The 27800-nt window shown below is 35.6% G+C and overlaps 2 protein-coding genes across 4 annotated transcripts; one reads left to right on the forward strand and one right to left on the reverse strand.

The window, feature by feature from the left end:
• Positions 1-5403: 5403 nt before the first annotated feature.
• STT3A (staurosporin and temperature sensitive 3-like A) lies at positions 5404-19086 on the forward strand. The gene is made up of 23 exons (XM_085740830.1): positions 5404-5613; positions 6156-6218; positions 6396-6451; positions 6569-6640; positions 6767-6872; positions 6958-7008; positions 7311-7406; positions 7785-7844; positions 7925-8038; positions 8425-8511; positions 9236-9339; positions 9438-9533; positions 10096-10216; positions 10310-10390; positions 10480-10611; positions 10710-10937; positions 11322-11465; positions 17412-17598; positions 17673-17770; positions 17911-17990; positions 18077-18164; positions 18628-18717; positions 18819-19086. The coding sequence occupies exons 1-23, from the start codon at positions 5503-5505 to the stop codon at positions 18873-18875; spliced, it is 2322 nt and encodes a 773-aa protein (XP_085596956.1). The 5' UTR covers positions 5404-5502; the 3' UTR covers positions 18876-19086.
• Positions 19087-21005: 1919 nt separating this feature from the next.
• LOC146959266 (protein unc-13 homolog) lies at positions 21006-25656 on the reverse strand. 3 transcript variants are annotated; one of them, XM_085740827.1, is made up of 6 exons: positions 25589-25656; positions 24918-25347; positions 23324-24187; positions 22668-23123; positions 22257-22446; positions 21006-22162 (listed from the first exon to the last, which is right to left on the reverse strand). In XM_085740827.1, the coding sequence occupies exons 2-6, from the start codon at positions 25338-25340 to the stop codon at positions 21234-21236; spliced, it is 2862 nt and encodes a 953-aa protein (XP_085596953.1). In that variant the 5' UTR covers positions 25341-25347; positions 25589-25656; the 3' UTR covers positions 21006-21233. The 3 variants fall into 3 exon arrangements, with proteins under 3 accessions (XP_085596953.1, XP_085596954.1, XP_085596955.1); XM_085740828.1 differs by having other exon boundaries at positions 25513-25656; XM_085740829.1 differs by lacking the exon at positions 25589-25656 and having other exon boundaries at positions 23324-24212; positions 24918-25349.
• Between the last annotated feature and the right edge of the window lie 2144 nt (positions 25657-27800).

Below are 27800 nucleotides of genomic sequence, written 5' to 3' on the forward strand. Positions count from 1 at the left end.
TTCTTTTTTCTTTTAAAAGAAGTAAACCTTTATTTCATTTATGGAAATGATTATTGGGAATGTGACATGGGCACGAATTTAAAAATGAAATTATGGACATTGAGCAGAAAAAAGAGTCATTAAAACAAAACAAAAAAAAGATTTAGGCAGCCCTTTTCGTCATTTGATCGTCTTGGATTTATTATTGATCGAGGAAGACTTCCTTTGGAGAAGCTAAACGAGGTTGGTGACATTCTCTTATTGAGAGGTACATAGGGGATCATATATTCTCATAATTTGCATGAGTTAATATGCATGTGTTATGAGGGAGTTTCATGTATCAACACAAGAGGAGTGCTAGGTACACTATAACAACTCACTCATTTATTGAGTGAAATCAATGTGTTATAGTTTAGCGAGAGAGTTCTTAAATGGTGGAACCTATATAGATTTCATTTAATAATTAAGTGAATGTTATAAGGAGAGTTCTGAACACTTCTTATTAATGCAATGTATGATGTTCGACCCTTTTAAGGGGTGTTCGTAACATAGTTTAGTGAATATTAATTCTCTTCATTTGGGTGGGATGAAGGGGACATGCTTCATTAGGAGGATGGGAACGTAGGAACTTGTTGCAACACATATTTAAAAGTTAAATTGATTGAAATTGAGAAACAATAGTCGTTAAAAAAAATACGACCTAGTTATATTAGGAACCAACAAAAATTTACAATATTTCAACAAAAAAAAAAACAAAAAAAGTATAAACTCTTTCCATTTCAGAACAACGTGGATCAACCAAAATAACTAGACTATTTTAGACAAAAATAAAAAAACCGAACTCTTTGCATTTAACTCATTGGTCAGGGAAAAAAAACTCATTAGCAAAAATATAATAATGTAAATATTTAAATAAAATAATATTCATAGCTTAAAAAAAGATCACAAGTCAAAGTTTGTTTTAAGCCCCAATATGTGTTGGATCGTCAATGTGCGTAGTACAATCAAATTGGATTAGATAGTTTGCTTAGAATTATGATTTCTTTGTAAATTGAAGTGTTGCAAATAAATTGTCTACATGTGATCAAAATCAACAAAAGGATCCACATACTATACGTTCAATTTAATCACGTCAGTGGTGACTTACATGCTGTCGAAATAGGATGGACTTCTTAACGAAGGCCTCTGTCGTTGTCATCATCATAGATTTATCGTAAGTTGGTGTCACCGTGTTGTTATTTCACTTGACAATTTTCATAATCATGAACTACCGAAAGCAAGAGTGAACATGTATATTGTGAGACAATGACACTGTAGATCGACTAAACATGGAATAAATTCGAGGAAAAAATGTAAAGAAGACGAGGATTTTAGCAAATGAACAACTAACTTATCGAATATTCCAGCCCACTCCATCCAAATTGAGGGGTAAGTAAAATGGAAGTAAATGATAGAATGTATTCCATTGTGTTCCATTCCATTATTTTAATGAATATGCAAACAATGAGATTTTAACTTATTCCATCCCATTTTACCACATTCTATCAATCCAAATATATAGTCTTGATTAAATTAAGACTTTCAATGATCTTGTCATTTTGCCTAAGAAACGATTTTGTCATTTGTATGGATATATATATTTACACCAACACCACCACAAACCTACAAATTTCATTAGATTTTGTGGAAGACTTTGAATCACACCTCCTTTCACTCACATTCACCTCATCCTATGAACTTAACAAGTACCAACAACACGCCAATCATCAACTATTTCTTGCATAAAGCGTTGGAAAAAATAATTTACACCTGTTTGGTACATGGTGCATAAATCTCATAACCGGCAACTCTAAAGTTAAAAAAAAAAAAAATGTACTTCTTTGAGTATCACGCTGCCTTCATTTGGGGAGTTGTACAACCCATTGGGTTAGACAAAAGTTCACCTTCACCAACAAGATATTTTAATTCCCCCTCCCTAAAAAAAAAAAGATATTTTAATACTTCAACACCATATATGCGAGAATTAAGGGATATAATCATCACATGACGAGCCAACCTAAATGATAATAAGTTTTTAAAAAAAATTATGAGTTATATCTAATTAGATGATGTGATTTTTGATTATGTGTAAAGATAGTTTGCTTGTGTTTAATTGGGAGATTGAAGTGATAATAGTGTGTAAAAGAGGAGTGTTTGAAACACTTTCTTTTGAACCGTCACTCTAATACTTACATTTTTATTGAATGAAATTGTCTTTGACATTTTCTTTTGGCTAAAATGCATTTTTGACCCCCTATGTTTGGCTCTGTAACAATTTTGACCCCTTATTAAAAAAAACCATTTTCCAACCCCCTAACTTCACCCTCTTTTGCAACTCATAGGCCCTCTCTGATTTTGACCGGGTCAAAGTTCAAGTGGCTACTCAATGGACGCCACGTGGCTAATTTCTGAATTAAAAATAAAAAAAACGCCACATATTTTTGAATGAAATTAAATAATTAAAATAAATTAAAAAAACACCCACAAATTAAAAGAAAAAAATAAAAAAAACTCAAAAATTAAAAAATGAGATTCCTTTCTTCTTCTCCAATTGGTTCTCCAACCAGAGTCCAGAAACTCATTGCTTCCCAATCTGATCCTCTTCTCGCAAAAGAAATCTTCGATTACGCTTCTCTTCAACCCAGCTGAACTGTAGAATAATTCCTCCTAAAATACCCTATTTGCTAATCTGATCTCTCCGCCAAAACACCTTTCTCTTTATTGATAGTCCCTCCAAGAAAACGCACCCACCATCGCAGTCGTTGGAGTCACCGGCGTCGTCGGCCAAGAGTTTCTCTCTGTCCTCTCCGACCGCTACTTCGCATACAACTCCATCAAAATGCTCGCATCAAAGCACTCCTCCGTCCGCCGCATGACCTTCGAAGATAAAGAGTACGTAGTGGAGGAGCTGACGGCAGAGAGCTTCGACGGCGTCGACATTGCTCTCTTCAGCGCAGGTGGGTCAATCAGTAAAGAGTTTGGTCCGATTGCGGTGAATAGTGGAACCATAGTTGTTGATAATAGCTCTGCGTTTCGAATGGATGAGGATGTTCCGTTGGTGATACCTGAAGTCAATCCAAAAGCAATTGAGAAGATTAAGGTTGGAATGGGAATATGTGCTCTCATTGCTAATCCTAATTGTTCCACGATTCAACTATTATTTGCTTAATGGCTGCTACCCCTCTTCATCGACATGCCAAGGTTCGTCGCGGTGGCAGAGAGAAGAGTGTAGATCGAAGGTTAGGGAGAGACTGGGTTTGCTGTGTTTAATTTGAGTTTTTTGCTTTTTTTCTTTTAATTTTTGGGTGTTTTTTTAATTTATTTTAATTATTTAATTTCATTCAAAAATATGTGGCATTTTTTTTATTTTTAATTCAAAAATTAGCCACGTGGCGTCCATTGAGTGGCCACTTGAACTTTGACCCAGTCAAAATTAGAGGGGACCTATGAGTTGCAAAAGGGGGTGAAGTTAGGGGGTTGGAAAGTGGTTTCCTTTTTTTAATAAGGGGTCAAAATTGCTACGGAGCCAAACATAAGGGGCCAAAAATGCATTTTAGCCTTTTCTTTTTGATTATGTGTAAACATAACATAGCCTTCATTTGATGATTGAACCATGTGTGGAGGGTCGAAAAAAATCCCCTTATGCAAATGCTGAAAAGATAAAAACATCTCTTAAATTTGAAGACCCATTTTTCCCCCTCGAACGACTTCATAATTTTTTGACGCAATATAAAGCGGGATCTTGGATTCGAACTTAAAAACTCTACATTTACAACTACCAACTTAAAAACTCTTCATTGTAGAACAAAATGTTTTTTTTTGTTGACAAAATCAACGAATAACATGTTGGAACGTATAAAAAAAAAGACAAATGTTAACTTGTGTCCTCAAGGACACATGTTAAGGAACTTATTAAAGAAATATACGCATAAAAAGTCGTGCATTCAACTTCTTTAAAGTTACCCCCTCCCGTCCTTATTACAACCTCCGTCCCTATATATAAGACCCTTTTGCCAAAATTACGGGAATTAAGATAGTGGATATTTGTATTAAATTTGTTTGTAATCACTATTGTTTTATCAATTTTATCCTTTAAGAGAGAGATAGTTTATGTTTTCAACATGTTATTTATTGTTGATTGGAGAAAAAGATGTATAATAAATAGGGGCATGTATGTAAAGAAATAATTAATGTAGTTGAAAATAACAAAAGAGTTTTATAAAAAGGGACAAAAAAAATTCTCAAAAGGGTCCTATAATTAAGGACAGATGTAGTATAAGAAGAAAAACAAAAAAACGTCAAAACCAATGCAATCATTAATTAGTGTAACTTTTTGCATACTTTTACAAATATACCCTCATAGAAAGTTGTAAAGCATTAAATACTCTTACTAATATTAAAAACAAAGGTCTTGTTAGGGCACAAGTTAAGGAATCCAAAATTAGAAGTTTATCATAGAAAAGAACAAAATTTTGACTTTAAAAAGTTGAATAAAGTTGAATGCACAACTTTTAAGACAATTATTTCTATTTTAAATTCCTTAGCATATGCCCTTGGGGCACATGTTAACATTTGCCTAAAAACAAACACATTAAATAAGGGATAGAAAAGTCTGTTAAGCAATAACTATACCTTAAAAGTTGTGAAATTTTCTTATAATTAGGAGCAAATTTTTTTTTGAAAATTTTCTTATATATAGGATCGAAGGGAGTAATATATTATGTTTTCCAATGAAAAATTACCCTTTTTGGGTTGCTTTACATGTGCCCTTAGGACACGACCTTAAAAAAATGTTGAAAAAACATAAACTTATCCTAAAAATTAATAATACGAATTATTATTATTTTTATTTGGTTCAATAGGCTAGTGGCAAGATCACACACTTTTTTTAAAGTGTGGAGCCCTGCAAACGTTGTCCCTACTAACTGAGATACATTTATACATTTATGAGACCGAATTATTTTTTATTCTTGTTAAAAAAGGGAATGCAGAGCACTCATCAGCAAAACTAAAATAAATGTCTTAATATTTTGCACACAATAACCCAGAATTGCACACAATTTTGTTAACTCCTGCAAATTATATCGGCATCGGGAGTGCATAGTATTTGCACGAGCACGACAGCATAACTCAAAAATTCTTGTTTTTGCTCCGAGAAAAATGTAAACCTTGTCCGAAGACTAAGAAAGTCATCACACTCAACAGCCAATCACATCACTCAGTTTACATCAATATTACCACGAAATTGCAATATACTAGTTTTGCCACGTAAGAAATAGAGAAAGGACATTTTAGTCATCAAGTACAAAATACAGACCCATTGTCGTCATCTCAAATCTATCTTCTTTCGTTCTCAATCTAACACAACCCATTTCTTGTTTCTTCACCAACGACTTTTCTACCATAAACCCACAGTCACACTCCGAGAGAAAGACACTCTCTCACACATTTTCAATCTCTCTTCCGAGCTCAATCTGGCCGTTCATGGCGGCCACCGATGCTCAAACCTCTCTCCGCCACGCATTCGGTAACGTTCTCGCGTTCTTCATTCTGATCTTGATCGGTGTTCTCGCCTTCTCGATCCGTCTTTTCTCCGTAAGCATTTCTCCATTTCCCATACTTTTCAGATCTGTTTACCTTTTACGATTGTCTGCTTCTCAATTCAATCGATCAATTCAACAGTTTCGTCGTTTATACATCAATGAACAACTCACAGTTTATATATAGTTTTGAAAAGCACGTTTGATTTGAAAATGTTGACTCTAGTGGCGTGAAATGCGATGTATGATAAGATGAACTTCATCATATGCGTTATCATTTCAAATTTACATGCACTTCAAATTAAAATATTCTGGTTAATTAGTAGTATTATAATTAGATGATAAATTGAAGCGTTACTATTGGTTGAAATTCTAATTTGTTTAATTATATTTTCGAAGAACTTCTTTTTCTCGGGTTATGATTCCGAAAGCATGATTGCATCTATGCCACTTATGTTTTGAATCATTAGTTAAAAAATGGCGACATAGTGTAGATGTTTCCGTGAATTGACTATATGATGATTCAAAATGTTGTGTATTTGTTTCGAAATTATGCACTTCTAGCAGTCCATCACATTTTTTATGCATTATATACAGGTTATAAAGTACGAGAGCGTTATTCATGAATTCGATCCTTACTTCAACTACAGAGTCACTCAGGTTAGCATTATTTAGAATGAAACTGTTCGGCACCTGTTATTACATTTTCTTCAGGACTAAGGTTCACATGATGGTTAATATAGCTGAAAGTTTTTTCGTCACTCTATGCAATATTTGTTCAATTGTACTTTGTTGTTCTCAATACAATAAAATGACTGACATATTTGCTTGTTTCAGTTTTTGACAAAGAATGGGATATATGACTTTTGGAACTGGTTCGATGACCGAACTTGGTAAGTAACCAGTCTTTGGATTGAAAGATGTTTTCTTCTAAATATTATACGAGTTTACTGAATCAGGGTGTTGGTAAATGTTTCTGGATGTAATCTGTGTTACCTTTCTGTTTCAAGGTATCCCCTTGGTCGTGTAATCGGTGGGACTGTCTATCCAGGTTTGACCTTGACAGCAGGCACCTTGTGGTGGTAGGTGGTATTTGAAAATCACAGTCGTTGTTGATTAAATGCTGATATTAAATGTTCATTCTAGCTGTTCTGTTAAAGTTTACTTACACAAATTTATATTTTGGGACCACTCCCTCTTGGTTTCAGGGCATTGAATTCCTTGAACATACCTCTCTCGGTGGAAACTGTTTGTGTATTTACTGCACCTATATTCTCAGCCTTTGCTTCATGGGCAACTTATCTATTGACAAAGGTTTGTCCATCCCAAAATCACGTACAGTATTTTTTTTGCTATTTTATGTGTTTTATAATTTGACGCAGCTACTTCCTTTTTGTAGGAGGTTAAGGGTGCTGGAGCTGGCTTGACAGCAGCAGTTCTTCTGGCTATGGTGAATTTCTAAAAAATCTATGTGATTCATTTGTCCAATTTTCCGACTGATTATAAACATTGCATTGACGGTTGTAATGAACCATTGATCAGAATCATTGGTTGAACAATTAAGCATTCTTTATTTGAATTGTTAACAAATCAATATTTAGTATAAGTATCTGATTGATGAACAACTATGTATGTTGATGTATAGATTTGTAAGTCTATGACAACTTTTGGCAGTTGTTACTCTCTTCTGTAATGTTTTGGTTGATGTTTCCTTACTTCCCTCACTTATAATTGGTCCTAAACCTTATGCAGGTCCCGTCATATATATCTCGATCAGTGGCAGGAAGCTATGACAATGAAGCTGTTGCTATATTTGCTTTGATCTTCACTTTCTATCTCTATATTAAGGTGCTTTTTGAAAGCAAACAACTTTAACTTCCTAATGAATGCCCTAACTTAATGACACTGGTTTCTTGTAAATTTCTAGAAAATTAATCTAACAAAAATGTTATGTAGTACGGAAAAATTATTGAAAAGTTGAGCATGAAACAAATAAAATAGTTTTGAAAATAACTGTACAGTACACACCCGACGGACATTCATCAACAATCATATTTATTCATGCAATTTTTATGTTATAGTTTTCGCACAAAACAACATTGGCCAATAATGGGATTTGAATATTCTGTATGAATGTTTTTTATGTCTCTATAGATAGAAATCACTTAAGCTTTTCTATATTCTCTCTCCACTAAGCTTCTGACTTCATATATACATGTCATGTAGACGCTGAATACAGGGTCCCTCTTTTATGCCACTTTGAACTCAATAGCATACTTCTACATGGTGAGTTTTTATGACATTGCTTATCTTGTTATGCTGACCTTGCCTCTTCTTATTTATGTTATCTGCTTCTTCTCATGCAGGTTTGCTCGTGGGGAGGATACACTTTTATCATTAACCTTATTCCAATGCATGTACTACTGTGCATAGTAACTGGCCGCTATTCTTCTCGACTTTATATTGCATATGCTCCTCTTGTAAGTATTTGTTTCAGTAATACGGTTAATTTTTTTTTTCCCCTTATTTAAGTAGAGAGTAGAAATGCATGTTACTTTTACTTGTGCTTGATAATGTAAACTGTACTTGAGAGTTTTGGCGAAGTCTAACAAATTAGTAAATTGTTCTAGCGTAAGGTATAAAACTAATAGGCTGATGCAGAATTTAGTTGGAAGTCTGCGTTTTACTAAATTAGAGAATGTGTCATTCATTTTTGGTCACATATTGACTGCTTAATTTGACTTTATTGCATTTTTATATACAATTAGAACCCAGAGTTGTTCTTTGACTGATATGGATTTTATTAAAATTATCTCTGGTTCATCTTACCTTGTTGCTGGTTCACATTATGATTTTACCAATTCAGGTTGTATTGGGCACACTGTTGGCTGCATTGGTACCTGTTGTTGGATTTAATGCTGTAATGACGTCTGAGCACTTTGCATCATTTCTGGTGAGTTTCTCCTAGTCTTTGGATGAAGTTGAACTTGCCTCGGCTCAAAAAAACCATGAGTGTGTTTTATTCCAACATTATTGACAACCACTTTTTTTGTGAATGCTTAAGTACATGAATATTCTTTGTTTTTTTTTTTTTTTTTTCTCTTTTTATATGGAGGGAGAAATTTTTCTGCTAATTTTTCATACTTGAGAGTTGAAGCAATTCTGTTTCGAGTCCAAATTCCTAAAATCGACTTATAAACTTGAAAGAGTTGATAGCTTTTTCGACATAACCATGAAAATCACTTATATGAAATGGTTAACATTTAAAACTTCTCTTACAACAACAAATGACTCTCTTGGTCATCCTTCTGAACCTTAAGTGTTTCTTATTCTAACATTATCAACAACTACCTTTTGATGAGAAATAATGCCTCCATTTTGTCAACCTATCTTGAATCCAATGATTTACGTCTCCTAATGCTGAAATGCCAGGTTGACAAAATGGAACACACATAACTTATACTTCAAATGATTGATAAATACTTCATACTTTAGGTCACACACATAGCTTATACAAATCTCATGCAAGCTTTTAAATCTAATTATCTAATTATTATGCGTGTGATCTAAACTATGAAGTATTTATCAATTATTTCTTTGTTTTTCTCCTTCTCTTGATATCCATTCAATCAATTTCGTTGAAACCTTAGTCCTTTTTTTTAATTATTCTTTTGCAGGTTTTCATTCTCATCCATGTGGTGGCTCTTGTATACTATATTAAAGGAATACTGTCACCAAAAATGTTCAAAGTAGCTGTGACACTAGTTGTGTCTGGTGGCCTGTGGGTGTCCCTTTGATTGACTTATTAACTATTAACTATTCAAAACATCACGGTGGGAAATGAAACTAATCCTTGTCATTTTCTTGTTCATTTTGCAGGGCAGTAGGTTTTGCAATGATAGCAGTACTTGTTGCAATGGTAGCTGCAAGCCCAACAATGGGATGGAGTGGAAGAAGTTTGAGTCTATTAGATCCGTCAGTGCAGTGCTTGACCTTTTTATTATTCAAACTATCAAAAGAAACAATTTATGCTATATTAGTCACGCTTTTCACCTAAAATGTCATTTTCTGTTTGAGGTGCTTATTTGTCCTTCAATGTCATAGCCTTCTTCATACCATATGGGTACTTTAGTGCTCATACCCGCACTTTAACTATGAAAAGACAATAAAAATATTACAATTGAAATAAAACTATGGTTCCAAAATTTTCAAATCAACTCAAAATAGTATGAATCGTAGTATTTAACAAATTAAAAAACATCCTACAAAAATTGTATACCAGCAGGAGGGATCGGTTATTGTATTAAGTAGTTTTAGGTTTAGGCTTAGGCTTAAATAGCTAAATAAATAAATTAATTATACATCAAAAATAAATAAATTATTTATCATATTATATAAATATGTATATGCGGGTTGCGGAAATTACTAAAGATAGTTCAGAGAAGTGTCTTGATAGCTAGCTTTATATATCATTTTGCAAAATATTTTCTCAGTGTGAGTTGGCTCCAATCCTAAATACTTGTTTATGGTGTTTCAGTACTTATGCAAGCAAGTACATACCAATCATTGCTAGCGTTAGTGAGCATCAGCCCCCAACTTGGCCTTCTTACTTTATGGATATCAATGTCTTGGCGTTTTTGGTTCCAGCTGGCATTATCGTGAGTTCTCTTTGTTCACAAATCTTTTGTTTGATTTTCTCATATTATTCTGTTAAGTTCTTAACTAAGTCACATTGATTCTTACTGCTGCAGGCATGTTTTTCACCTCTATCTGATGCAAGCTCTTTTGTGATACTTTATATTGTTACATCGGTGTATTTTTCTGGTGTCATGGTAAGAAATTATTGGGACTGTAGGTTTTCAACTTATAATATTTTTTTAAAAATTATTTTATTGAAATACCTAGTCTTATCAAATATCAGGTTCGCCTGATGCTTGTACTTGCTCCAGCGGCTTGCATCTTGTCTGGGATTGCTCTTTCTCAAGCTTTTGATGTTTTCACTAGATCAATTAAGCTTCAGCTACCCAGTCTATCAGTTGATTCTCCTGTTAATGTAAGCATTTGTTCTTTAATTGTCATTAGATTTGGCATTGTTTTCTTGTAGCCAGTCCATGGTAATTTCTTGTTCAAATTGTGCTTTTGATTATCAAGGCTGGAGATGCCAGTTCTGAAAGTGTTGTGCCGGATGATACGGTGAAGACTGATAAAACTGAGGACACACATAAGGAACGAACCTCAAAGAAAAGCAAGAAGAAGGAAAAGGAACCTGTGGAAAAGCCTCCTAGCAAGGCACAAATTAAGAAAAGGCTTTTGGTTTTACCTCTGGAAACATCCATCATTGCTATTGTCTTACTTGTGTTGCTGGGTGCTTTCTATGTGGTAATTTCCAAAACATCCCATCATTCATTTAAAGTTACCTATATTTATATGAACCATTATATTTTCAGATTATCTATTATTTTTTTATTTGTTTTTCACCACTAGGAATTCAATATTTAGATATTCCTTTTTAATTTAATGTTATGCATTTCATCATTATTACTTGGCAATTTACTTTCATTTTAAGATAAACTCCTGGTTGCTTGTTAAAACTGTACTGGTTAGAAACGGTTAGGAATATGATGTTGTCTTTTATTGATCTTTTGCTATTGTTTTTATGAGAATCTGAACAGCATTCAACGAGGCATCTTCATGCTGCATATGTCAATAAAAAGATCTTTCTTGATGTTTATCGTGACCTCATTATTTTCATCTCTCCTATAGGTTCACAGTGTATGGGCTGCAGCAGAAGCTTATTCAGCTCCTTCTATCGTTCTAACATCACATTCACATGATGGCCTTCATGTTTTTGATGATTTTAGAGAGGCTTATGCTTGGTTGAGTCATAACACAGAAGTAGATGATAAAGTAAGTTTCATGACATTTCCATATTTTTTGCTGAAACATTTGAATTTTCTTCTATACAAACTTTTTAATATGGATTATTAGTGTCTTCTTTCTGAGAAGTTCAACATACTGACTAATGATCTTCTATCTGAAAAAGATTGTGTGAAATAAGCTTTGATGGTTAGCTTGCATGACTTTGTATATTCTGTACTAATCTTGAATTTCATCTTCTATAATTAAACATTTTTTTCTGCAATGCACAAAATGTGATTGTGATAATGGATGCCACCAATGGTTGAGTTAGTTGCCGCTGAGACTACTGATGATGAAATTTCACTATTTTGTATTTTCAGTAGTTTGATATCATGGATTTTGAAATGCAATTGAGACTAGAGATGGTTTACCTGGTGTTTTTTTTTTATTAACATGGCACATAATCCAAAGCTTGTAAAAAATACTTGGTCCGACAGACATTTTGATTCGTTTTGAATTTTTTCAGTGGATGGTTGGTGATTATAAGTTATTGGTCGCTATATTTGTATCACTAGTACTACATCCTTTGATGCGTTATAGTTATGAGAAGATTATAATTTATAAACTCATAGGAAGATACTTCATTTTTTTTTTTTACGCAATATGAAGATACTTCATAGGTAGGCATATCAACCCCTAAATATTAATATTTAACATTGTCTAATGTTGAATCCATAAAATTGTTTAACATTGTTTCATAGGTAGGCATGTCTGTTAGAATAATTAATCAAGTACTTAGTGGAGATATTGAAAAGATTGTGACTATTTAGTTTTAACTCCACTAGTCATTGTATTGATTGTGTTGATCAATCTTCCTTATTAATTAGGGGTTAACTAGGAGACTCCTACTACCTATATAAATGTACATTCTCATCACATAATATGATATAATAAACATATTTTCAGTTCTAATATGGTATCTAGAGCTTCTTGATCCAGAGCCATGTCTTCTGCTACGCCTTCTCCTACTCCCTCTGATGCGCAACGCGTAACTGCTGCAGCATCCAAAACCTTCAAACAATTAGTTTCTGTTAAGCTTGATGATACAAACTACCTTCAATGGAAGCAACAAGTCGAAGGTGTTCTTCGCGGAACGAAGATGGTGAAATTTGTGATTTCACCTGAGATTCCACCGGTTTATCTCACAGATGCAGCACGCGAAGCAGGAACGGAGAATCCTGCTTACACTGAATGGGAAGAACAAGATTCATTGCTCTGCACCTGGATTCTTTCAACGATTTCGCCTTCGCTGCTTTCGCGATTCGTTCTCCTTCGCCACTCGTGGCAGGTTTGGGATGAGATTCATAGTTACTGCTTCACGCAGATGAAGACGCGTTCGCGTCAACTTCGATCTGAGCTTAGATCCATTACGAAAGGTTCACGCACTATCGCTGAATTCATTGCTCGAATTCGCGCAATTTCAGAGTCTCTTGCTTCAATTGGAGATCCAGTCTCTCACAGGGACCTAATTGAAGTTGTTCTTGAAGCACTTCCTGAAGAGTTTGACCCTATTGTTGCTAGTGTGAATGCGAAATCTGAGGTTGTTTCTTTAGATGAACTTGAATCTCAGCTTCTCACACAAGAATCCAGAAATGAGAAGTTCAAGAAAGCTGCCATCACTGAACCTGTTTCAGTTAATCTCACTGAAACTGCAAATTCAGAATCCCAATCTCATGGTCCCAATTCTCAAAATCACAATTATACTGATGGCACTGGAAACAATCAGTTTCCTAACTCTAACCCTACTTTTGGAGGAAGAAATGGCCAGTTCAGAGGACGTGGTGGCCGTTTTGGTGGTAGATTTAGAGGACGAGGTGGCCGTTTTGGTGGAAGATCCAATGTTCAGTGCCAAATATGTTCAAAAACTGGCCATGATGCAAGCTATTGTCACTACCGTTTCTCTGCCCCACAGTATGATTACTACAGTCCCTATGGCTCACCAGGAGGCTATGGTGCACCTCCAAATGTATGGATGCAGAACATGTCACGTCCTCAGCATTCTGGACAGTTTCTTAGGCCTCCTACACAGTCTCAGGCTGGGAATCAGAGAGGTCAAGCTCCCCAGGCCTTCTTAACTAGCTCAGATCCACACAATTCATTCAATAATGTCTGGTACCCTGACTCAGGTGCTACTCATCATGTCACCCCTGATGCATCCAACCTCATGGATTCCATGTCTCTTTCAGGTTCTGATCAGGTCCATATTGGAAATGGACAAGGTTTGGCTATTACCTCTGTTGGTTCCTTACAATTTACTTCTCCTTTACATCCTCAAACTACTTTAAAACTGAATAATCTCCTTCTTGTTCCCTCTATAACCAAAAATCTTGTTAGCGTGAGTCAGTTTGCTAAAGATAACAATGTTTACTTTGAGTTTCATCCTAATCACTGTTTTGTCAAATCTCAAGATTCTTCTAAGGTGCTTTTAAGAGGTATTCTAGGACAAGATGGTCTCTAACCAACTCATTCAAGACCACTGCTCCTGTCTCTCAAAATTCTAGTGTCAACACTGTTTGCAATACAGTTCCAGTTTGCAATAAAGTTTTAGCACAAACTGATAACTCTGCCTCTTTTCATTTAGGTCCCTCAGCTGGTTTCAATTTCAATAATTTTCAATGTAATAATGTTGAACATTTACCTAGCAGTTCAACATCTAGTTCTACTCAGTCTTTTCCTTCCATGTATGGTATCTGGCATAGCAGACTTGGACATCCTCATCATGAGGTGCTCCAAAGTATTATCAAACTTTGTAACATACAATTACCAAATAAAAGCTTGTCAGATTTTTGTACTGCTTGTTGTCTTGGTAAGGTTCATAGACTGCCATCATTTGCATCTCAAATGACATATACTAAACCTCTTGAACTAATTTTCTGTGATCTTTGGGGACCTGCACCAGTTGAATCCTCTTGTGGATATACCTATTTTCTTACTTGTGTGGATGCTTATTCTAGATACACATGTATATATCCTTTGAAACTCATATCTCACACACTTTCTACATTTCAGAATTTTAAAACCATGATTGAATTGCAGTTAAATCACAATTATTTCGGTCCAAACTGATGGAGGTGGTGAGTTTTTACCTTTCACAAAATATCTCAATAGCCTTGGCATCACTCACAGATTCACTTGTCCACACACTCACCATCAAAATGGCTCAGTTGAAAGGAAACATAGACATATTGTTGAAACTGGTCTCACTCTTTTATCTCATGCACAAATGCCATTAAAGTTTTGGGACCATGCCTTTTTAACTGCAACTTACCTTATCAACAGGTTACCTACACCAGTTTTAGCAAATAAATCACCCTTTTTCTTACTTCACCTTCAATTTCCAGACTATAAATTCCTTAAAAGCTTTGGTTGTGCATGTTTTCCCTTTTTGAGACCCTATAACTCTCATAAATTTGATTTTCATTCAAAGGAGTGTGTTTTCTTGGGATATTCCAACAGTCACAAAGGATATAGATGTTTAGATGCTTCAGGTAGAATTTTTATATCCAAAGATGTTGTGTTCAATGAGGTAAAATTCCCTTATCTTGACTTGTTTCCATCTCAGAAAGTGTGTTCTGTTTTACCAGATGGTCCCACTTTATCCACTTTTCTTCCCACTCCTGTGTCAACAACCTTTACTGTTAACTCACCTACTCCTCAAACTTCTCATTATGAGTCTGTTCCTACTACTCCCATATCAAACAACCCCCAGACTCCATCTATTAGTTCTCACCACTCTGAGTCCTCACACAGAAATAATGTTGTCCTAAATCCCACACCCATCACCATTCTATCTCCCTCTCCATCTCAAAATTCCTCACCTGAGTCATCTGCTAGTGTTACTAGCTCTCAGTCTACAAATTCTGAGTCTCCTCCTCCTGTTCCTCACAAAATTCATCCTCAAAACTGTCACTCAATGAGAACCAGAGGTAAACATGGAATTGTGCAACCTAGAATTAACCCTACACTCCTTTTGACTCATGTTGAGCCCACTACTTACAAAACTGCTCTTCAGGATCCTAAGTGGCATTTAGCAATGCAAGAAGAATATAATGCTTTACTTCATAATCAGACATGGTCTCTAGTACCTCTTCCTGCAAACAGACTGGCCATTGGATGTAAATGGGTATTCAGGGTAAAAGAAAATCCAGATGGCACTGTAAACAAGTACAAGGCACGTTTAGTGGCTAAGGGTTTTCATCAACAAGCAGGTTTTGACTACAATGAGACATTTTCCCCTGTAGTCAAAACTGTTACAGTGAGGACAGTTCTGACACTTGCAGTTACTTATAACTGGACTCTTCAGCAGTTGGATGTGAACAATGCCTTCCTAAATGGGATGCTAACTGAAGAAGTTTACATGGTGCAGCCTCCTGGCTTTGAATCTTCTGACAAGAGCCTTGTATGCAAACTACACAAGGCTCTCTATGGGTTAAAACAGGCTCCAAGAGCATGGTTTGAGAGATTGAAATCATCTTTACTTAGCTTTGGGTTCAAGTCAAGCAGGTGTGATCCTTCTTTGTTTACTCTGCACACTCAAACTCACTGCATTTTTATATTGGTTTATGTTGATGATATTATCATCACTGGAAACTCAAAACTGGCTATTAAGAATCTAGTTCATCAGCTCAATTCTGAGTTCTCGCTTAAAGATTTGGGCATACTAGATTATTTTCTTGGCATAGAGGTGCATCACTCACCATCTGGCTCTTTGCTTCTCTCTCAAACCAAATATATCAAGGACCTTCTTCAAAAAGCTAACATGATTAATGCTAATAGCATGCCCTCACCGATGGCATCTAGCACAAAACTGTCTAAATTTGGTTCAAGTACAGTCTCAGATCCTACATTTTTCAGGTCAGTTGTTGGTGCATTGCAATATGCAACCATAACAAGACCTGAAATATCCTACTCTGTAAACAAAGTTTGCCAGTTCTTATCAAATCCCCTTGAAGATCACTGGAAGGCAATCAAGAGGATACTTAGATATCTGCAGGGTACTTTACACCATGGGTTAATGCTTACACCAGCCAGCTCTACTGAACCTATAGCAATCAATGGCTTTTGTGATGCTGATTGGGCTTCAGATCCTGATGACAGAAGAAGCACATCTGGAGCCTGCATATTTTTGGGCCCCAATCTAGTTTCCTGGTGGGCAAGGAAACAGACCCTTGTAGCTAGATCTAGTGCAGAGGCTGAATATAGAAGCCTTGCACAAGCTTCTGCGGAGATTATTTGGATCCAGTCTCTTCTCAAGGAATTGCAAATTAAGAGTAAAATTCCTCATATCTATTGTGACAATCTCAGTGCAGTTTCTCTTGCTCACAACCCAGTCCTGCACTCGAGAACCAAGCACATGGAATTGGATATTTTCTTTGTGAGAGAAAAGGTTATAAGGAAGGAACTGAATGTCTCGCATGTGCCTGCTCAAGACCAGTGGGCAGATGTCTTGACTAAGCCTCTGTCCACTGCCAGATTCCTTTATCTTAGAGACAAACTGAGGGTTTGTGACACCCTCAGTTTGAAGGGGGACTGTTAGAATAATTAATCAAGTACTTAGTGGAGATATTGAAAAGATTGTGACTATTTAGTTTTAACTCCACTAGTCATTGTATTGATTGTGTTGATTAATCTTCTTTATTAATTAGGGGTTAACTAGGAGACTCCTACTACCTATATAAATGTACATTCTCATCACATAATATGATATAATAAACATATTTTCAGTTCTAATACAACCCCTAAATATTAATATTCAACATTGTTCAATGTTGAATCCATGATATATTCGATCACTTAAGTTGAGTGGATAGTGTTCCGAAATTATAAATGTTTATGGCTTAAGTTTCTAAGTTGTTATCTTCCTAAGACTACTCCCCTACCTCCAATTAAGAGAGACTCAGATGTAAATTTAAACATTCATAAAATTTCTTGTAGGTGGCATCTTGGTGGGATTACGGATACCAAACAACTGCAATGGCTAACCGAACTGTTATTGTTGACAATAATACCTGGAATAACACTCATATTGCTACTGTTGGTACTGCAATGTCTTCTCCAGAAAAGGCTGCTTGGGAAATTTTCAACTCCTTGGATGTCAAATATGTTCTTGTCGTCTTTGGAGGTCAGCTTCTTTTTTCCATATTCAGATTATCAAAGTTATTCTTTTCTGATTGGTTGCTCTATGGTTATTATTAGGATTGGTGGGGTATCCCAGTGATGATATTAATAAGTTCCTATGGATGGTTCGTATTGGAGGGGGTGTATTCCCTCACATAAAGGAACCCGATTACTTGGTAAGTCATACATGAAATTTGAGTTGTTTAATCTGGACATTGATATATTATTTACTTTTTAAATCAGACGATACCCTAGCTTCTTTAAATAATTACTCAGCTTACGTGTTGTGTTATTTTTTTTTTTCCAACTTCAAAAGAGGGATGGCCAATATCGAATTGATAATATGGCCACACCAACAATGCTTAACTGCCTCATGTATAAACTTTCATATTACAGGTCAGTTTCATTGTCAAATTGGCTTTGAAAAATTCTTTGTTTTCAACTTTTAGGCTGTTTAACTCCTCTACATTGCTTTGCTACAGGTTTGTGGAGACAGACGGTAAAGCTTTTGACAGAGTGAGGCGGACGGAGATTGGGAAGAAATATTTCAAACTTACGCATTTTGAAGAGGTCAGATTATTTTCTGTTAGCCTGCTTGTTGCACTTGGGGAGGGAGGATGATATTAAATGAATCTGTTAGGAATTTTGTTTGGCTGTGTATTTCATATATGATGATACTTAAACTCTGGTGTGTGGCAAGATGAAATCTCATTCTTAACCAATCATGGTATTTGTTCTACAATATCATATCTGATATGTTACCATGTGTTTTCCTAATATAACATATTTAACGTTTTACTTTTACAAAGTTTTCCTTTTGAAATCTTGAAGAGTCTATTATAGGTTCCATATATAATAAGCCTAGAATTTTGTTGCCATTCCCTGTTATTTGCAAATATTTTGGCTGACATTTGTTGGATTAGTGAAAAAGTCAAATAGATAAGAGATCATTAGCAGCAATCACTCTTCTGAATATTCTTTTCGATATCTGCTTTGGTTTTCTGATGTAAGTCATGGTTTTTAACGCATTCAGGTGTTCACAACTCACCATTGGATGGTGCGGATATACAAGTTGAAACCTCCAAAGAACAGGATTCGGGGAAAGACTAAGAAAACAAAATCTGTAAGTATATAATTCTTTTCATTTCCTTAGATCCGTTGTTAATATTTGATTGGAAATAACATAAGCTAGCCATAACTGGTCTCTTGTCTTATGTTTGGCAGAAAGCGAGCTCAAAAACTGTGTCGAAAAAGCAAGGAATAAAAAAGAACCCTTTTTAGTTTAGTTTTCCGTTGCTTTATTAGTTGGTAAGCATATTTATTAGCACGCACTTCATTGTACACATGTATACAACTAATAGAAAGGTCATGGAGAGATTTTGCCGGCATTGTTAGTTACTCTCTCGAGTATCAAATGATTAAACAATTTTTGGAATTACATGCTTTCTGACTGAATGGTGAACAGGTGAAGATCTCATTCTTAGGATTAAAATGCTCTTGAGCAAACTGATTTCTTTTATAATTTTTTTCGACATCTACACTTGGTATTTATCTATTATAGGATTGAAAATAAGAAAGTAGTGAATTAGTTTTAACGTCCATGAAACGGATTATTAAATCTTATTGCTTGCTAAGTTTAGAGCAATTGTATCACTTTTCTCTATCTTTTCAATATGACTCGCTCAATCTTCAAATTCTCAAGCTTCCCTTTCCCCTACATCTTCACATCTAATTTTCAACATGTATGAGAGTCGCCTTTCACTGCCAATGCAAAACTGCCTTTCATTGTTTCAAGCAGTTTTTTGAGATTCTCAATCTTCAAGTTCACAAGGTTCTCATTTCTCTTCATCTCCACATCCTTTGATTTTCCAAAATGCCTAACTGTTGTTGCTGCGCAATAATTTTATTTCGCACAATTTGCTACAAGGCTTTGCTCATTATACCCTTGAGCTCCACATCCATATAGAAGCATGCCTGAATCAATTAAGAAAACATTTTTATGAGGTACATTACTGAAGGTAGGATTTTATTAAGTAAATGAAAAAGCTGCGTTAATCAATATTTTTCGTTCATCTTTTACACAAATGAAAAAGCCTGTGTGACCACTTTTTGTGGAGCATCAAATGATGTCGGGGCAGTTGAAAGAATTCATTGTGTATTTCAATGAAGATATTAACCGATGATCTAAATCTCATCGATTTTGGATCGCTGGATGCTCAAGGGTGCCATTACTATATCTTTCCCCTTCCAACTCTCTTAACAATGATTTGTGGTTGTTTTGTTGTTTCTTTCTTTTTTGAGAGTTTCTTAGTGTTTGTTTTTCCTCCTCTTGTTGATTGTTGCGTCCATTTCTTAGGAACAAATTTTAATTGCCTTTGTACCCTTGTCTTCTAGTAGTGAGGTATTTCAGGATTCTATTGGTGGGGGGTACACCTAGTTCTGGTGCAGGTCCTCCATGGATTCCTGGTTGCCCTTTCACCCTTATGTTTCTCCACCCCGTTACTCGCCTACTTCGGCTCTAGAGGGTGGCCATCGTGTCTTGCTCCGAAGGAACTCAGAATGGAACATGGTAACTTGAGACGCCTTTAGAATTGTGTGCCAAGTGAGGCGTAGGTGGGTCAATGGCTTTTGCAGAGGAGTGAATCGTTGGCTTATGCTTCCGTTTGTAATTTCAAGTATTCCATGGGAAAGAAGGAGAAGAAAAAGGTTGGGGCAAAACCTTGGCGCTTAAAGGAGGCAATAAAATAACTTAGTAGCAAGTGCTTGACAACATCTTCAACAAACTTAACATCAACTCGGATTTTGGTGTCATTTTAAATGCTTGGAGTTTCTTTTCGTCTTTGTTAAAACTTCAAGATAAAATTTATTAGAAGACAAGTAAATAATGTTGCTCATTTATTAGCAAAGACATCATTATTATATGCTAGTTCCTATATACATGATCATATGCCTTATTGTATTGTGATTGATGTTATGAATGTAATGAGTTGCTTTTGTTTCTGTCAACAAAAAATCACCGGATCTCTAATAATTATTTTTATTTTATATATTTTAAAATGTGGGGACTTCTATAGTAAAAAGAATAGTTAATGATTTGGGATAATTTGACATTGCAAAATGTTTTAACTAATAGTGCATTAAAATTAAATTCTATTACTGTTGTATGTAACTTGCGCAAAATAAATTTTTTAATTAGATTTACATGGCCAAGCTTAAATCATTTGCAGAAGAAACAAAATTACAGTGCAGCACCAATAATAAATAGACAACAATTCATTTTAAAATTAGAAAAGATAACAAAATATTCTCTGGCATCCAAATCACCACACCACGGTGAGATCAGAAATTGCATTTTCACACATCTGAAAACATTAACAAGCGAACACCTTAGCAAGCAAAGAATCACACAACTGTACAAAGATAGTTTTAACCATTATTGAAGATAAAGCACCACCATATATTTAGTTTCCGGAAGGAAAGGAAGAAAAAAGAAAACTATATTTCCTATAGTTAACCAAACAACTAATTAAGGGCATCATTCTTTACCAGTGGAAATTGAGAACAGAAAAAATGAAGCCACTAAATTTATATATAGCAAGGCAAGGCGTGAAAATATCAAAGGGGTTAGTTATCAATTTGTTAGAATTTTGTAGGCAAGTTGTAATTCTTTTTAAGGAACTTGGCTGCTGCTTCATCATTCCTGTAACACAAAACTCGCAGAAGTGTGTCGGGTTCTCTAGGGCTCCATTTCTCTGCTTTCGGAGGCAATGGAAGCCGCGATTTAGCTGAAGAACCATACATTTCCTTAGTAAGTTGACTAAATTGCTGAATTATTTGTTGTGTATCTGTTTGAAACAAGGGAAGTACATCTCGAACGGTTGCAGACTGCTTTTTGATTAACTCGGCTGGCAATCCATCTCCATTTGACCAGAACAAGTCACTCAGAAGCTTGAAATCTTCCTCTAATACAAAAGAATCTTGCAAAGAAAAAGCACGAGATGAACCTCCCGCCAACAATACCAACAGGAACCCATCAAAAGAAGCCCGCATTACTTCAATAATTACCCGTGTTCTAACTTTATCATGCACTGTTGATGATATGATCTCTAAATAATGCTCAAGTTCATGAAGGAAAGGCTCAATCCTTGCGGATGAAACTTCTCCAACATATAGGCTGTCCCAAAGAGTGTGACATAGATCTTGGAAAACTGCTTTGTATGCTATACACTCACATAGTTGTCGGATACCTTCCACCGCAGCAGCTGCGGAAAACTTGAAGCTCACCCCATTTGCTATATCATTCTCACCAGTGGAATTAGAATTGCTAAGATTGGCAACTATCCTCTTTTCCAAAACCCCTAATTCCATGCGAATACGCTGCATAGTATTGATGCGAACACACAGGTGGGGTACATCGAATGAGCTATCTCCGATTGTGGTACTAACAAGGGCTTTCCTCCTCTGAGTCATTTGTGGCTTTTCCTTTTTCCGGAATACACCGTGATATTTTCCTTTTGTTGAACACCTAGTCAGTGCAGGCATAGTCGGGATGAATGTATTACGGTTCCCTGTACAGACCATAAGAAGGGAAAAACCTAGTCATAAAGGGATTGAATAACTTATTTTGTAAATCAAATGCTAACTAATGCAGTGAATATATACCACAGCCAGATTTTGCTTTCAAAATATATTGTTGGATGGATTTGTCAAGACCCGATATCAATTCAGGAAGTAAAACTGCATGCATGGATATGGGCAATAAGAAAAAAGCTTCCAAAGTGTCATCTATGAAACGTAGAACTTGAACTGCAGAAGGAGCAAAGCCCTCTTTGTTTGGCTGTGGATTCCATGCCTGTAGGAAAGGATGGTGAAGTTAAAAAATATACTAAAACTTATAAACTTGCCAACAACCATGTTTATGTGCAGTGCAGGTAATAACAAAGTAATGGTAGTATCTGACAATATCTTAAATCATCAGAAAGGCAAAAAAAATAAAAAACAAAGGATTTGTTTAAATTTTAAAAAAATAATAATATAAAGTGATAAGATTATGATCAACAAGATTTGACATACCTCTTGTTGCAGAACTCTTTCAACCAATTCCGCCAGTCTATCCACTCTGATGTTTATCCATGACTTAACAAGATTAGCAATTATAGCTTCAGCTTCGTAAGGATGGATCTCCATTATAATAGATTTTCCACCATCTTCGCTGTCAGCAGAATCTTCCACTGCTATCTGCACCAGCTCTTTCTCCAACTTGTCCGCAGCCATCAGCACTTCTATAGCATCAGGTGTCAAATCATTGATGCCTTTAACATATTTCTTCAACTCATTTCCATAACACACGTGAAGGGTAGCAACCGCAACACCGGCAGCTAGAGGATGCCATCTCTTTAGTTTGGGACTAAATATGGCTTTCTCCTTGAAAGCCAGTTCAGTAATGTCTCGTGTGAGGACAGAAAGAATGGGAAAAGCTTTATTCTGTTTTCTAGATAGATGTTTGCTAGGGTCCATTTTCTCCAATTTCTGCCTTAAAAGAGATTAAAAAGAGTTAAGCCATATGAATGGCACCAAAAACAGGTAATTAACGCCATAATAGAGCAAAACAACTAATTTATTACTATTTCAGTCAGTGGTATTAAAAGTATACCATATATAAATGTCAATTGTAAAAAATAATCATATATCTTTACTATCTGAAAGGAAGCTCAAGTGATAGAACTTGCCTGAGTGAAAACAGACTGCAGTGATGATCTAATATAATTTTCAACTCTGGCGTAGGCTACATCGGCTTTGTTCTTCCGATTATACTCATGAGATATATCTTCTGCCAGTATCTTTGCTGATAGTGCAGCAAGAGATACAACGCTTTCCATTGATTCAATATTACCGTCATGGAAAGTATCATGGTAAGCAAGGAGCCTTTTCTCTGCCCAACCCAACATCAGACTCAACGTGGAGCTCAAAGCTTTCGAGTAGATAGGATCTTTCATGGCCTCAGTATCTTTCTCAACTTCCTCCAGCAGATTACAGGATGCAAAAAGCAGATCATTTTCAATTTCACGAGTGACGACATATCTACGAAATAAGACCCATGTAAAACAAATATTATGCAGTGTTTCATTGATTCCTAGCATAAGCCAGGTCTTCTTAATGAGCTCTAAGACCTCATCAACCTCTTCAATCACACATGTTTCAACATGAGTATCAAAACAAGCTTCTAAAAGAGTTTGGTAGATCCAAAGGTTCATTGGAAACCCGTCAGCCCAATGACATGTCTCAGGAACTGACCCGTCAAATGATCTGCAAGAAAGAGAGATAACAATACTCCGGAGGGTTTGCATCGACTCACTGCTATTTGCAATATCTATAGGTTTCTCAAGGGCTCCAGAGAGTATGCGCCGGAGTTTCTGTGCGGAGGGGTCTGCCTTATTTAATGGAATGTGCGGATGTAAGAGGAGCCCTGCTTCAAGAACCTTCAAATTTCTTCTCAACCAAGCCTCATACTCTTGTTGACTGGAAAAATCTGAAGTCTTGAACAGTGGTATAAGCTCTAACGGAAGAACCACCAACTCCATGCGTCTTCCAAGCTATTTTAATATCATGAACAAAAACCTAGTAAGCTATCATTAGTGATTAATCATATGTAAGGAGAAAAAAAACAAACGGGTTGAAATTTTAGATTTTAGTCCACATTTTTTAATCCTAATCATAAACATTTTTTAATCCTAATCATAAAAGGATGAAATGAAGTGTACACTTTTCAAGCGGTGGGAAATATATCGAACTTAATAATCCACAAACAAGCAATAAAAGAAGGTGAAATACAAAATGTCTATACTAAGCAATATTACAGTAACAGATGAGCTGAGGAACACCGGATAAATACTACCCATGAGGTCCAAGGTTCAAACCCTGGAGAATTAACTTAACTCAATAACTAGCAAAACTAACACTTGCCTAGTTACATTGTAGTCTTATAATCAGGTTTAGCACTAGTTCTCTATTAAAAGGCAAGTTAGTAATTAGTTGTTCAGTTAGTATTTTTCTCATTCGTCTGAGTTTGAACTTAGGAGGACCTTCAACACCTTAAACTTAAACCCTTAACTCAAACACGTTGAGCTACTCAACCCCCCGGTTTAGTACTATTAAAGCTATGAAAAGAAAACAAAATATATATATATGATATTAGTTTAGTTGGGAGCAACCACAAAATTCCAACTAAAATGCAGTCAACACAAGTCAACCAGTTGAAAACCAATTGTATTTTTTTAACATATTTAAAAAGTTAATTATTCAAATTAAGAACAAAATTGAAACCTGTGCAGCAGCAATTCTGAGAAGTGCTCTTCGAATTCTAGTATCACTCTGCTCAGAGATTCTCATCTGCGTTCTCACCAATTCGCCAGTCGTCACTGCACGCTTATTCTTCAACGACGACGTTTTGAGTCCAAGAGCTTTCTTCACCTTACTAGCCGCCATCGAAGTCCGCGACCGGTGCAAAGAAGCCGCCGGTGCCGGATCCCTATTTCCCCTCTCCGACTGCGATATGAATGTCAACGGCTTTGGACCGGAGCTCCGGCAAGCCGCTAAGAGAATCTCGTAAGCCGTTTCACGGAGCTCCGATGAGGGTAAATTGGACGGAGGATCTCCGAACGGTGAAGGAATGTCGTTGATTGGGTGGATAGGCATGTTGTTTTGCAGCGGTTGGTGGTGTTTCTTCTTGTTGAAACTCATCGACATAACATTCCTAATAAGAAGAAAAAAAAAACCTTTTTTATTTGATTTGATGATTATTATTATAATAAATTAAAACGGAAGAAGATTATTGGAAGAAGTTTTAAGAAGTGGGGTGGGGTGGGGGTAAAGTTTGAAAGTTTATCTGTGCGTGTGAAGTGGGGTTTTGGTTACTTGCTTGGGTGTGAGCGAAAAAGTGTTGTGAATTGTGATGATGAAGATTGATTGACGGCTTTAGTGTGAGAAATTCTTACTTGAATTTCAAGATAGCTGCGTGGTAGGGCAGATCAGAGAGAGAGAGAGAGTTTTGAAATTGAAGAATGAAGAAGTTGGTGGTTGTGGGTATCAAGATAAGGACAATTTTTTTTTTTTTTTTTTTTTTTATAGATGAAAATTTATAGGAATTATTTTGGTTCTGCTTATCATTGTAGTACAACTCAAATACAATCGAAATTGATCTATTAAAATTAGTTAAAAACTTTTAAAAATACTTATTATTTGTTACAAAATAAATTATTAACTAGAATTTTGCTCTCCGCCCTGCACTTTTCGCTCGCACCCTGCAGTCATCCCGAAAATACCCCTGCGCTAGTTAACTAGCGCAGCGTGACTTAAGTCACGTACCTATATTTACACTTGCGTGAGTTAACTCACGCACCCACGTGAGTTAACTCACGCTGGTTTTTGTCTGCACAATAAGCTTTCTGCTTGAATTCTACATGTATCTGTGCAATCAAAAGCAGGTGCAGCAAGCAATATTTGCGTCATATATTATGTCATTGCAAGCAGCTAATTATGTCATTGCTTCAACACGTAGCAAGCAGCAAGAAGCATAATATCTTTATGTCTTCTGCAATTTGGCACGTGGCAAGATTCCAAGAGCATGTTAACTATCTATGCACGTGATTCTTGAACATAAGCAAAGTGTTGGAATGATAATAATAGTTTAACGTATCCAGGCTGTGTATGTAGGTATGTTGTATGCATGTGATTCATCTTTCACGTTTGAAATTTGGAAATTAGCGTGAGTTAACTTGCGCTGCGTGAGTTAACTTGCGCAAGGGTAATTTTGGCATGGCTGCAGGGTGCGAGCAAAATGTGCTGGGTGGAGAGCAAAATTCTATTAACTATTACTCCCTCCGTCCCGGAATAACTGACCCATTTTCTAAAAAAAAATGTCCCAAAATAACTGACTCATTTCAATTTTCAATACAACTTTCATCATTCCCAATACAATATAACACTAAATAATACTACTTTTATCATTCCCAATATAATATATTCCACTTTCCCCTTTATTTATACATTTTTCTTAATATGTGTGAAAAACAAAATTGTGTCAATTAAATTGGGACGGAGGTAGTAAACTCAATTTAATTTTTTGTAAACAGACATCTTTTTTACGCGTACATGTAAATATTAATCACTCAAATCGATAGAAGAAAAAAAAAATTGTTTCTCATCCCTTACGTTTGTCTTGATCTAGAGTTTTGGAAGGTTTTAAAATGATCCAATCCAAGAGACCAATGAAGATATTAATCAACCATTGAAGAAATCGGCAGGATGGCAAAGCACATTCTTAATTCATCAAGATTGTACGTATTAAAAAAAACTCGTGATCTCAAACTCAAGTACTAATTATTTAAAGAGTTATTATTTGTTTTTATTTATTGACATTGATTTGTTTCCTATTTTATTTCTCTGTTCACTTTCTCTGTTGTATTATGCACTGGTTACAGTACATACTAGGTTTTCTGACAGGGACATAGATGGAATCATGTTATATTATTCAAGAGTAATGATATTTTGACATCCATTTGATGACAACTTTGTTGACAACCTTGTTTTTCTCACTTCTTATTAGTCAAAAACAATGGAGAGAGAAAAAGGAAGAGAGAGGATAACAACATCATGTGAGTATGAGAGAGAAAGTTGTCCAAAAGTTGTCAAAAAGTGGTTGTCAAAATATCATTTCTCATTATTCAACTACTAATTTAATGATCTGGTTTTGGTTGTCTTTCTAAAAAGAAAATGATTTTGGTTGTCTTTTGCTTGAGATGTCAACTTAAGTCAGTTTTTTATTTAGAAATTATTTCTAAAATGCATTTGAAAATGAGGTTGTTTGATTGGTATTGTCGGAGTGAAATCAAGTTCAAGCAATATAAATTTAGTTTAACCATTTTAAAAAAAATTGTCCCACAATACATGACCTATTTGAAAAAAAAAATTGTCCCACAATACTTGATCTTCTCAAAATTTTAAGCAGATTTTTCCATGTTTACCCTTAATAAATGCTTTAGTAAAACTTTTGTGGTCCCCATGCAAAAAGTGTATGTGAGAAAAAAAAAATTAAGAAAAGCAAAAAGTGCAGTTACACGTCTGTGGTCTCAATGTAAAACTAATCTAATGGGGAATTAGTCACTTTAGTCCCTGAATGGGGAACGATTCGTCAATTTAGTCCCTGAA

The sequence above is a fragment of the Medicago sativa genome, chromosome 1 (assembly GCF_051527215.1).
Source record: "Medicago sativa cultivar Bolivia chromosome 1, Bolivia_mono, whole genome shotgun sequence".
NCBI lineage: Eukaryota > Viridiplantae > Streptophyta > Magnoliopsida > Fabales > Fabaceae > Medicago > Medicago sativa.